This window comes from Sycon ciliatum, chromosome 1 (assembly GCF_964019385.1).
Source record: "Sycon ciliatum chromosome 1, ocSycCili1.1, whole genome shotgun sequence".
NCBI classification, from domain to species: Eukaryota; Metazoa; Porifera; class Calcarea; order Leucosolenida; family Sycettidae; genus Sycon; species Sycon ciliatum.
This window is the reverse complement of record NC_088643.1, coordinates 28353133-28366577: the sequence shown is the minus strand read 5'-3', so window position 1 is coordinate 28366577 and position 13445 is coordinate 28353133. Positions and strand designations below refer to the sequence as shown.

Below are 13445 nucleotides of genomic sequence, written 5' to 3'. Positions count from 1 at the left end.
TAACGGTCTAGCTTGGTCGGTCGAGGAAATGAGTAGAGATTCCTTCCTCAGCTGCCACCCATTCACAATCGATGTAGCCTAGGAAATAGTTCTGATCTGTCTTCTCTTGACTTCAGACTTTTGTCCACGCTTTCTGGACCTTGATTTCCCGATCTCGCACAAGCATAGCACAGTCATATGCATCAATGCCATTTGCGACACTGCCTGGCAGGCATGCGGGCAGCACGCTTCGGATCTATAAATATAATCTACTCTACATTCTCTCTACAGACTACAGTCATTACTGTATGTTTTATTCCCAACAAGTGCCCGTGCGCTACAGCGCGCGGTGCATTTTCTTGGCTTTCCAGTGACATGGTGCCTGCTACTGGCAGCAGCACGTCCTGGACTGGACTGCAGACTGTCAAGACAAGAGACTACAAACAAACCAGCCGTTCAATGCTCGGGTATAATAATTAGTGCATGACAGAGTAGTAGATCCACTTCATCATGTACACAATGACGTACATGTAGTAGATCTACTACAACAAAGACTGTACAACTACAAGTCTGAAGTAGTAATACTACTAGTACTAGCACTGTATACATGTAGTAGCAGCAGCAGCAGCAGCAGCAGCCCGCTGGACATGAAGATTGAAGGGAATGCCTGGTACTCTAATGTCGAGTAATGATAGTAATGATATGTGGGCCTGCCACAGACTCAGTACTACCAGTGCAACTGCCAGTGCATCCACGGCCAAAGGGAAATGCTACATTCCCCTTTGCAGTCTGTCTGAGTTGAGCTCTCTTGCCGTCGCCAGTGTCGCTCTCCAGTACTCCAGTAGCGTAACAAAGCAGAGTCTGAGTGGGTTCAGCGGATTCCGGCGCGGTACGGACCGTCAGGAGTCTGTAGGAAATCTGGGATTAGCTGAGCAGCTTTCGTGAAAACAACCAATCTCGACCTAGCATCTGCTGACATCTTACTTCCACGCGCAATATTTAATGTTTAGTCGCAGCTAGTCCGGTTTTCAAACGACGTTACGTACTTGAACTGTGTGTGTCGGGACTGGTCTCGACTCAAGGAAAGTGTTGCTCGTTGTTTGCACGCACTCAATTGTCACTAGTAAACGTAGTTTCAGCGAGCTCTCGCCCCGGATTGGCACATAATCATTGGAGCTGATGGATGCTGGGGAAGAGTTGTTTAGCTAGCAATATGGCGATGTTACAGAGCGTTGCGGACGTGGCGGTAGGCAATGGCCCGAGCAATTTCCCCGCATCCTGCAATGGAGTCGCCGAGCATGAGGATACAGGTAAGACTACCCACCACACCGGGCAATTGTCGCTCTACTAACACGGGGAATAGTGAATCTACGCCCCTCATCTCTTGATGTCATCAGAGTTGTGCAAATCAAAAAGCTTCAGCGAACTGGAAAGGCTGGTTATCCCAGCGTTCCGGTGTGTGTGTGTGTGTGTGTGTGTGTGTGTGTGTGTGTGTGTGTGGTGTGTGTTACATGTCCGAGCTGCCCATGGCCCAGCAGATAGCAGAGGCAGCAGCTGAGTAAATAATTAGTTGTGAATGGTGAAAGCTATAGCTGTGACCAGTGCCAGTGGATCCGTGAGCTGAACGTGAGTGGCCTCAGCGAAAAGCGGATTGATGCCTAGTTGGCTCATCACGAGTCGTGTGCCCATGAGTGTAAAGTACTGCCTTCTTGTGAGTTTAGTTGTGATGTTACAGCGGACTGTGATTACTTGCATGCACCAAGTACTACTACTAGTAGTAGTAGTAGTAGTAGACCAACCAGCTACTATCTGTACCCGTATCCGGATTGTCTCCGCTAGCTCTAGTCTAGTACTAAAAATATTAGCTTCTCCACTCACCAGTGGCACAGTGAGAGTCCGACTCTGCCACACTGGCCGTGTCAATACTAGTTTTCTCCCAAGTCGCCATGCCTGAACTGAAGTGCGTCGTGCAGGAACGTTGGTGTATCGACCTCTCTCACTCTCTGCGCAAATCGGCAAAGGGTCCAGTCACAGGCCAGGGGTAGAGCTAACATCGACTCCTATCCAGTTTACAGTGACTTATGTCACTCAATCCTATGCATGGTATGGGCAGGGATAGAAATAACGACTTACTTCGAGCAACGCGTGGGTCGGGTTTCAAAGACTTTCACCTCTTTCCCTGAACGGTATCGATTGATCGCTTCAGCACTGGTATTATGGTACAGCCACACAGGTACAGCCACACAGGTACAGCCCGATCGATCTACTTCTGTACACAAGCCTTTTTGTTTTGGTTTTTGTGACTCTAGTCTAGAGTCTAGTCTAGCCCAGCTGAGAAAGACGACGTCTTTGACTTCGTATCTCTGCAAAGTGCAAGCCTCAGGCCGGTTGGACTACTGGCTCTACTGCATGTAGTAGATTATACCGGTGGCGGAATGCCTGCCTATCTGTCGTCGACCTGCTAGTGCTAGCTGTTGCTACATTTTCTCACTGCCAACCTACGCTAGCTACTTCACTCCTGCCCGCTTCAGCCCCGTGCGCTTTGCCTGTGTCCAAGGACGTCGATTCAGCGCAGGTGAGTACAGTGCCGTGTGACACTGCAACGACGTTACGTGTGTCGCTTGAAAATACAGTCGTTTCTAGACTTTTTTCCTGCTTTCTTCCTCTGGGCTGTGAGAGCCGAAACTCTACATCTACTCGCAGAGGCTTCCACTTCCCTGCAAGCTACCGTTCATCGAAAGTGTGCAAAGAGGGAAAGAGAGTGCGATACAGTAGATCTACGCAGCGGACAGCGCTAGCGGTAGACATCTGCAGCAGACCGTACTGACTGCGCTGTGTTGGATGTACGCTGCTGCTGCTGTGTCGATTTGGCAAGTAGTTCGTGTTCACACCAGTGCGGGCAGTGGTCAATCTACCAGTAACAGTTACTACAGACTCCTAAAATGCACCTTTTTATGAGCTGTGTACGTGGTGTACTGGTCGGATGTCCGTGAGACTTGGGGGAGAGCGGCTTGCCGTACTCCAGGTGAGGTGCTGATGAACGTGTTGAATCAATTAATATTTTGCTAGTTAGCTAGCAATGTCATTGTGGCATCTGCATCTGGGGTGGGAGTCCTTGTGAGTCGAGAAAATAATTAGTGAGTACGTAACATGTACCAGTGGCAGTGGTCGAGAGTCATGGGTCTCCGTGTTGAGGGCCATTGAATGTGCTAGATCATAGATATTTGTATTGGAAGCACATCATGTGCCCGTTTATCGTGTCCCTACCCTTATGATAGTATTATTAGTAGTTCATATTTTGACTTCGAGTCCTGCGCGCGAGAGGTGATTGCAATGGGATGTCGTTCCCCATGTACTAGTAGTAGACTTGCAGTACACACTGACGTCAGTTCACACCATCATTGCATTCTACTGAGATATTTCATTATTTGCAGACACAGCTAGAGGGGCACGGACAAGTGGACTTCGGTGGAAAGCCAAGGGCACTCTTCAATCTGAATCGTGAGTGCGCGCGGCACGACCGGGCAGTTACGACTTGGTATATCTACGCTTTGCAGTTGCTTGTGTGAGATCCTCATCTTTTCCAGATCTTCTTCATTGGTACAACACTGTAGTCTCCTTTCAATGTCGTTTTTCAGGCAGTAGTGTGTTGGGAGTGGAATCGACACTGACAGCGGGTTTTGTTGTTGTTACAAAAGCACGTTCTCTCCACTTCCTTACACTGATTCATCATTCATCGTCGTCCTGTACCGGAAGACAGGACGAACGTAGAGTTTCCGCTCAATAACGACCGGCTCTTTGACAGTGCTCCATGTCGGTGGGTTGGCAGTAGACTAGACGGCACGGACGATCCATGGCGCTAGCACAGTGTGTTCTCGGTGGCCTCTCACTAAAGCACATCAAGCGAGGGGGCCATGGGGCCAGGATCTACCCTGAGAATGGATACGGCAGTGTTCACGATGCTCCGTATGTTTTGCAAGAACGAAAATCGAGTAAGGCGGTGAATAAAAATTAATCATAGTAACGTTATGAGTAGTTCCACTACATCAGTACATGTACATAGTGTAGATCTAACGACGTCACGTTCCTGAACTAGTACTGCCATGCGTGTTCACGAACCAACTCTTACCATGTAGCCAAGTGTGTTTCAGTATCATGCTATGTAACTAAGTTACTTGTTGTACAATCACATAAATGTACAGACATTGCAGTCACACGTACTTGTGGAGCTTTCCTTCCTGTTCAGCATGGCTGCAGCAGGCACACACCATGGCATGGTGTTTGACAATTGACAGACAGGAAGAGAACTGGAGTCTAACAGCTAGTAGAGAAAATAATTACTAAATAATAGAATGTCGAGCTGGTGCCTGAGTAATACTGGTTTGTCTCGCATGTCGGTTGTTCGTATGTTTGTGCTGGAATGCTCCACTGCCTGTTGTGTGGACACCATTATAGGCTCTGGGCGGAACATTGAATGGGAATTCCTAAAAAATGTGAAGTCTGATGCTGATGGTGTTGCCAGGCACTCCCTTTGACAGGGGAAGATATGTTGTAGGTCGAACTAACTTGTGTGCATCTGACTTCTGAGGGTTAGAGAGCTACTGCACTTAGAGATGAGCAGTCTGCCAGCCCACCATGTCAGAGGATTGCAGGTGTCCATTCCATCCTAATTATACTAAGTCTTATTGTCTAGCCTAGAACAGTGCCACATAGTTTGTGGTGTGTTTTGCGTAGGGCGCCTTCCATTGATAAAATCAGATATGGCTCATTTTGACTATGGACAGCATCTGGATCTTAGTTTCAAATGCTGTCAAGATCAAACATGATAGGAAACGTCTTGGAGAGCACATCTAAAGCACTCTCTGATTGATGTTACTGCTGGAAGGAGAAACGAAGACTGGCTGGCTCTGTCGAAGTGCAATCACCCCAGTCACCTGGTCACATACTAGACGAACAATGCGGTGCTTGAATGCTACGGTACTCACATGATGGTCTTTGTAGGTCAGAAAACTCGCACGATTGCAACATCACAAAGTTGGTGACTTCATGAACAAATTTGAAGCACACCTCAAAGCGAAACTTCCGCAGGAAGTGCTTGGCTCCTGGTTTCAGAAGTAGCAACGGAATGTGATGTCAGCAATAAAACATTAAAAATGTCTTTCTCTCTAAGTGTTGTGCTATGGCATTGTCCAAGTGGTGGGGAAGTGTACTAGCTGCATTTTAACCTACATATCATATGATGGGATCCATATATGGCTGTGCGGTGCAAACTTCAAACTAAAAACCGCCTGCCATTAGAGACCGCTTTTTCTGGCCCTAAGGGGTGGACGTTAATTGCAGGTTTTACACACAAGTCACAGAGCACCACACACCATTTGGTTATAACAAATAGTTGTATGCCTATAGGCAATCATCAGACAATAGATCTTACTTAGTTACAGGTCTTACTGTACATACACCCACCGGGTAATATTTGCGTTACACTCTTCTCACGAAAATAGCGAACATTACTACGTCATGAACATTAGGGCATTAACAATACAGTCATAACTAACTGGGCTCCCTTTGTTATGTGCTGGCTGGCTCTGCTACTGTTCTATAACTTGCGTAGTAATTACCGTATTTTTCGGAGTATAGTGCGCACCTTTGTGTAACGCGAACCCCCAATCTTCATTGGGGGTGCGCACTTCAATCTTCATTGAAGTACATGCATTTCATATTCGGAGCATAGTGCGCACCTGCGATTTAGGGCCTAAAATAACACATCTAAAGTGCGCACTATACTCCGGAAAATACGGTATATGGTTGTGGTGTGACAACTCACTTATTTACACAGCGTTAGGTTTCTGACTGGAGATGTGTGACGTTTGCCAATTAAACCACAACGTGTGGGTAAAGTGAGGACTGCGTCCCAAAAGTCTGTTTCGTTTCACGGGAAGCGCTGGCTTTATAAAGTCGGAAGAAAATACTTGGTCCGCGTCATCTACATTGTTGCTTATCTTTTGACAATTTGAACTTAGACTTTGGACAACAACGCGTGCACTTGAGATGATAAACTTGGTACGATGGAAAGTAAGGTATACATATAGAATGAGAACTAGCCATGATGAATTTATTGTCCAAGGAAGGGTTCATACTTTTTTGCTCCCCCTCGTCACTGCTCTCGGCGCTGGTGACAACTATTTTGCTCGGGATTGACTCTCGCTTTCGCAAGCTCATTCCTCTCCGCTGCCTGGCTATTTTCTAAAGGGAAATCGATCGTGACGGTTGCCTCCTCTATAGGACATTGCGAGGGCAGCACGACTACCTGTGTGGTCCGAATCAGTCCCCGTTCTTTGCAAGATTTTATTTGAACGACGACGACGTGTACAATACTTGTAAATCTCCACGACGCGCTGGATACTCCGAGCGTTGAGATGGAGGTGAGGGAACTGCGATCTCAGCTTGGTGAGCAATCCCCGAGGTAAACGATCTCGACCGTTTGCAAAATGGAACTGATTCCGAGTTGCCGATTACTTTCTTGTGCGTCGCGCTGCTCTTGCTGCACAGTGTGACAAGATAATCTATTTCAGCGCAGCGTGGTAAAAATCAGAATCACCCACCCGTCGTTCTCGAAATCCACTCGAAATCTAGCTAGACCTTTCAGGTACTAGTAAACTAACTTACTAACCAAAATTGGGATGAAATGGGCTGCCAAATGAGCATTGGCGACGTAAAAACAAAGCTGAAAGATAAGCGACAGTATTGATGACGCGGACCAAGTATTTAAGTGTCTCTGCTGAGTTAACAACTACACACCATAGTTTAGAAGTATAGCAGCGCCGGCCTGTAGCGCAGTTTCCTGGTTTGAGTCCCAGTGATGACTGTCAATTAATCTTACTCAGACCTTTTCGACGTCCACCAACTAATGAGCTTTGTTGTTGTTGTTGTTGCTGCTGCTGCTGCTGCTGCGGCTGCTGTTATTGTTGTTGTTGTTGTTGTTGTTGTTGTTGTTGTTGTTGTTGTTGTTTGTTGTTGTTGTTGTTGTTGTTGTTGTTGTTGTTGAATTTTCTGTTTTAGATTCTCTGCCGGCCCATTTTTCGCCACGGGAGAGGCCAGCATTTGAGACATCTGTATCAACATTGGAGCCTGGACCTGGCCCGGAGGTCAGAAAGAAGCCGAAACCTCCACCAAAGCCAAAAGTACCAGGGCCTAAAGTTCGTAAAGTTGCACCAGGGACCAACAAACCACCCATCCCAAAGAAACCCAGCGTTCCCAGTGCACCTCTTCAGCCACAAGCCATAGGAAAGCCAAAGCGATCTCCGCCGCTTGCTGCTTTTAGGTTTGCTCCTGTTCAAGACAGCCAAGATCTTGAGCGACCTCAAGTATTTGAGGCATTTGTCAATCCTCCGGACAAGCCCCGTCAACCAGTTGATGATGGTCCTGGCCTGAAGCATTTTGCTCCAGTAAATCACAGTGTGGCACAGGAACACTTGCCAAAGTCATCCACAGCAGATGAGGTCTATCCATCTAAAGACACTGGTCTAACATCACCAGATAGGGATAGTGCAATAGAGGCAGTCCCATCATCCTTTAGTCTTGGGGTTGTGTTAGATCAACGCCAGGCACAGTCGCTACCAAGAGGGACTTCTCCCAGAGGTGCGTCACCAGAATCTCCGCATAGCGGCCGGAGCAGTCCTGGTATATTGACCCGGCACGGTGCTATTCGTGCCAAGCGTGGCGAACGACTCAGCTTGACCCAATCATTGCCACGCAGTCCACACTCTCATTCGTATTCCTCGATGGCAAACATGAGAGGTAGCGATCAAGTGTCTGGGGATTCTGCATTTTCCTGGTCTGCGGATGAGCCTGGTACACCCAAACGAGTAATGTCTCCGAACCAGCGGTCGAGTATGGAGCGAGACAGTCTTCTTTCTCCAACACGCCTCACTGTGCGTCCGCTAATCACTGAGCGTGGTTCAAGTATGGCCAGCGGTGGCAGCCGATCGAACAGCCCTGCAAGATCACGCAGTGTGTCACCACCCCGTGATCAGATAGATACTGCTGAACCTACCTTGTATTCTTCAACAGATGAATCTTCTACTTACCCACCAGAAGTTCCTGAACGACTGTCTTCTAGTAATGCAAGCAGCAGGGTGACCTATGAGCCCATACCCAGCAGCAGTATTCCGTATCGACCAGCGAGCAAGCAATCTCCAGTGGATAACGGAGGGGAGGCTGGTAACCCTGAGCGTGATCTGGAACATATCCGTAGTCGTGCAGCGAGCTTGGCTAGGCGCACAGATCTCACTGACCACTATGCTGTTGGACAACCCGTTGTTGAGTGCTCCCGCAAGGCATTTGCCGAAGCATTTGTCAAGTTTGCTGGAGGCTACAAGCAAGAAGAAGGTGATGTTGTTTCTATGAAGCGAATGTCACATTCTATATCAGCTGCAGCTGTGCATGATAGCACAACTGACTCTCTGGGACGACACATGCGACGACAAACCTCACATGATCAACTGACGGTGACTGAATCTCAGGAACGCGTAAAGCAGCTCGTTGAAAAGTGGGGAGGAGCGGGTCAGCAGAAACCCCCCGTAGCAGCCAAGCCCGTCCTCCACTCTGCTCCTTCTAGTGTGAAATCAAGACCGTTTTCTCCTCCAGCCTGTGTGTCAAATTCCGTAGGAGTATCAACGAGTAGTAGCATTTCCAGTGTTTCATCGTCTTCTTCATCACCATCATCATCATCATCTACAACAACAACAACTACTACAAGTAGTGATACTTTGAGTAGAAGCACCTTGGATCAACCTGAACCGGCAAAGAAAGGAGCTACAAGTTTAACAAAGCGCTTCTCTTTCCGTGACTTGGCTTCCAAGGTGTCTCCTAACATTGGCCGCCGGCAAGAGAAGCAGGCAGCAGTAAGGAACCCTCCAGTGAGAAGTAAACAAATGTCGAACGCCAAGCTTAACCTGGATGATAGTCCATCACTACAAGCAACTAGCAAGACCACCAAAACTGACAGCAGCACATCGAGCACTGTGACTTCGCCGAGAGCAATTCGCGCAACTAGCCTTACTGATACACTTAGTCAAGATGCCTTCCTCAGTACCAATCAGTCTAAGAAACAACGTGCCGTATCTACTTCTGATCCACCAACCTCACAATGTCTATACTCACCAGGTAAGCAATATCGAGCTGGTAGTACTGTTGAACTAATGTCTACTGACAAGCCACCTGGCATTGGCAGTGCTGAGGCCAAGAGAAAGGAGATGCGCCATACCCGGTACAACTCAGTCAAGGAACTGACGAATGCTGCATTAGCCACTTCACCACCCACAGAACGTGGTCCACTTTCACCAGGTAGCTCCACTACCCCAATCCCGTGCACACCAAGTCCTGAGCTGGAGTGTCTCCAAGCCAATTCGTACAGCAATACAAGTAGTACAACCTCGTCCGCTGATGCTTTATCCCCCGACCATTCAAAGCCTGTAGTAGGTGAGAATGCTGTGAATTATGGCAAGCAAAATGGCAAACAGTTCATTGGTGGCTTGAACCCGCCTACAACAAGCACACATGGTTACGGTGAAGTGGAAACAGCTGATATCAAACCTGCATTGGCAGCTAGTGATTCTGGCTATTCGACTGCTCAGGAGCGCAGCACATCTCAGGCCCTGAGCAAAGCTGCGGCAGGAAACTTTGACCACACGCTGAGTGGCGCTGATCCAATCTATGATGACGTTCCCGTGGATGCTGGCGAGTCTACTGACGACGACTTGGATGATCAATCCAATGATCGGACAGAGGACATCTATGAAGATATCATTTTTGGTAAGTTTGATAGAAAATCTGTGTTGGAAGCACGTGTAACAGTAGGCAGTACGGCTTAGTACGATGATCAATCTACGAACACAAAATAAATTCACGGTTCGCGTGAGATCCGTAGTAACCCCACCACTCTCAAGGATCTAACACATAGAGCACACGTATCCATGCGGGGTTTGGCGGCCAATGGCGGTATATTCTGATCTGATGACTTTTGTGCAAACTGTAGCATCACAGCCAGCCAGCCAGCCCTGATTGTTGACTATGTGGGTCAGTCCTGCAAAAGATAGAGAATGCTTCTTAAAAAATATGGTAAACCGTGATTACATAATTATTGGCATTTGCGTAATGAGTTGTGCGCACATAATTGATGAGAGTGTAATTATGTTGACTTCATTTGCAATGTGTATTATTAATATTATGGGACAATTCATTATGCCCCCTAGAATTTCCTGATCGTGTTGACCATTCAGTGTATCACAAAAGAGCTGTTGACATTTTTTCTTTTCCATTGCTATTAATAGGCAAGGTCACAGCACCTGCGGTACCCCCCACCCCTAGTCCAGCTGATGGATCAATATCACTCGTAGCACCATCGGATAAGCAGCGCTTACTATGGCAGGATCTAGACATTGTGAGTGAAGTTATTATCAGTCTCCTAATACAATGTTTAACATCTTCCAGGCTGAGTTGGTCTGGTTTGTAACGAGAGTATTTGTATCAAAGTGAGAGGCAACACTCAGTCGTAGGAACAGAGCATGATCATCGTAAATGGCTCAATGTAAAAAATCATTCCGACTGACTATCTAGCTATATTTTAAATTTATAGTATTTTTGAACCAAGTCTCAAGTTGACTGGTGACAAACAAACTATTATCCCAGGCCCACGGGTACACACCCAGACCTGCGGGCACACCTCCACATACGCACACGAGCAGGCGCATGCACGCGAGCGCATGTGCACACACACAGATTCATCTGCACAAACATAATTGCAAACACTCCAACGCACCCGTCTGTGCGTACAACGACGTACCTATGTGCATGCACTCACAAGCAATTGACACAGAGGGTTGGGTGTTGCCATGACTTCATTTTGAATAAAGATCTTAACCCTTTAAGAGCCACAGGAAAATTTCAAAATTCTTCATTTTTTCGTGTTCCTTGGATCATAGCTTCAGTTCTACTCACTCAATCCTCACAATCTAGGGCTTCCTGGAACGGTCTCCACGAGAGGAAGAGAATGAGGTCGATCATGATAGCCAGCACACTGCCTATCCAGCGCTAGATTGCAGCGACAGTACGAAAAATGCCCGGAATGCGTCCAATTGCGTCCCGCTCCAGATATTTCATTACACTCGATCGTGGAGTTCCAATTGTTTCGCTATGTACTCTTGACATTATCAACAGTGAAACCCGTGCAAATTCAAGTAAACCAGCGTGACGAAAAGTCTCCAAATTCTCAATACTAAAGTCGCACTGCGCGCTTTTGAAATTGCCGCGATCGCGGCTCAACTCACGAGTGATTTATCTCAGGAACCGTTGCTCGCAGCGCTTCGGGGATTGTTTCTTCTGACAGGTGAGAGTTTTCTCTTCGCCCTGGATATTTCGATCGATGGATTGGAGCGAGATTGGACTGAGTTACGATCTTTTGAAGTTTTGCATTTGAATGCGTCGTTTACGACGCATTCAAGTATGGGGCGGCTCTTAAAGGGTTAAAAGAATATGTTTAGGAAAGGGTTTGCTCCCACACTGGAGCTCGCGCTATTCCGCCGACGACTAGACACTTGACTGACTCACGACTGCCATCCAGAGAACACGAGAAGTCCATCGAACCTTCGACTCGGCAAACCTGCAAGAAAGCACCACCAAGAAAGAATAATTATGCTCAATGCAGGTCTATATAATAAATAATATGTGATAATAGACCGGTTCCAAGAAGCCAAACGACAATAGTAGCGTCATATCATCACATTCGATTGTCAGCGATTCACACTGCCTACTGGGGGCAGACGCACGAATGGCCCACCGAGGGCTAGCCTGCTGCTGCCCACCGTGGGCCGATAACACGAACGGCCACCGAGGCCAACAGCCAGCCCACCGATCACTAACTAATCCTGCCCGCCGTGGGCCGTTAGCGTACTGCCCACCAAGGGCGCACAAATGGCCGACGCTGCCAGCAACCTGCCCTGCTGAGCCCAACAAAGGGCACGCGAATAAGCATACAGCCCAGCCGAGGGCGAGCGAATAAGCGTACAACCTATTCGAGGGCGCACGAATAGGCATATAGCCCGACCGAGGGCGCATGAATAAGCATAATTATAGCCCAACCGAGGGTGCATGAATTCGCATATATCCCAACCGAGGGCGCACGAATTAGCAAAAAGCCCAACCGAGGGCGCATGAATTAGCATATAGCCCAACCGAGGGCGCACGAACAGTCGCGGAGGCCAGCAGCATGCCTACTGAAGGCTAAAGCATGCAGCCCTACCGAGGGCGCACAACGACCGCCAATAGCCTGCCCACCGAGGGTTAAAGCAAACTTACCGCCAAGGGACTAGAGAGCTTGGAAGCTCAGGGCCCTGTGCCATGCTTTTTTTGCCTTGCTCATCATGCATGTTATTAGAACTGATGGAAATGTTTTTTTTCCATTGATTGGCTACATCATTGTATTGCGAAAACGTTTCAATCAGTTTGGATATGAGTTAGGCAAAAGTAATTGCAGAATTTATTGGGTTATATAAAATTATTGTATGAGATATAACTTTCTCTTTGGCCCCAACTTCGTTGCGGTCTTATTTATTTAAATTTATCATTATTATTATAACCACTACTTCGTACATTATTATTATTATTATTATTATTATTATTTGGAAAGGATTGGGAGAACTTCAAATTCAAAGTATCAGTCGGGGAAGTGAACTGCCTGAAAAGAGAAAAAAAACGTCCTGGTGGGTCTGGCGTTTTTTTTCTCTTTTCAGGCAGTTCACTTCCCCGACTGATACTTTGAATTATTATTATTATTATTATTATTTTAATTAGTGTTTTACGTCGACCATGACGGCTATAATGCCCAACCATACCACAACGAACTGATTAGCTACATCATTGTATTGCAAAAAGTGTCCATCTGTTCGAATAACATGCATAATGAGCTAGGCAAAAAAGCATAGCGTAGGGCCCTGAGCGAAATAAATAAACTTTCTCTTTGCATTCAAGGGTAATACGACACCGTCTACCACCTTGATGACCTAGGCAAAAAAGCATAGGGATGATATGAATTTTTCATTTCTCCAATTTTTTTAAAAGACATAACCTGGGATTCGAACCCGCACTATCGCCCTGCATGCATTCCCCAGATACACTTCGCATACATACTCATTCTTCCAAGTTGCTTCACGTTATGATCTTGCAATTGAAAGCCCTATTTGAATATTGTGGTCAGCTGTCTTTGATGGTACGGTACGGGACAGGTACGGGATAGCGCCAGGCATGCCGATGGCACAAACACACAAACACGGAATTAAAGCTGTGTGGACCCTGGCTAGCGCCAGGCGTTACTGAAGTAACGTCTTTTGCATAGCTACGGGTATAAAGAGTAGTGCCCACCCAGGGCTAAAGCATACTACCCACCATGGGCCGATCATGTACTGCCCACC

At 47.2% G+C, this 13445-nt stretch overlaps 1 protein-coding gene across 4 annotated transcripts in view; it reads left to right on the top strand.

Annotated features, from left to right (window-relative positions):
* The first annotated feature begins 763 nt into the window (after nucleotides 1-763).
* LOC135821486 (rho guanine nucleotide exchange factor 15-like) overlaps nucleotides 764-13445 on the top strand; it is a 44713-nt gene continuing 32031 nt past the window's right edge. Inside the window, exons 1-4 of one of the 4 annotated variants that reach the window (XM_065334511.1) lie at nucleotides 2348-2853; nucleotides 3414-3480; nucleotides 7039-9792; nucleotides 10311-10420. In XM_065334511.1, coding sequence (XP_065190583.1) covers nucleotides 2821-2853; nucleotides 3414-3480; nucleotides 7039-9792; nucleotides 10311-10420 — 2964 coding nt within the window. In that variant the 5' untranslated portion in view covers nucleotides 2348-2820. Of the gene's footprint in view, nucleotides 1290-2347; nucleotides 2854-3413; nucleotides 3481-3554; nucleotides 3972-7038; nucleotides 9793-10310; nucleotides 10421-13445 lie in introns of those variants that run through there. The other 3 variants (XM_065334507.1, XM_065334514.1, XM_065334505.1) reach the window with 3 other exon arrangements.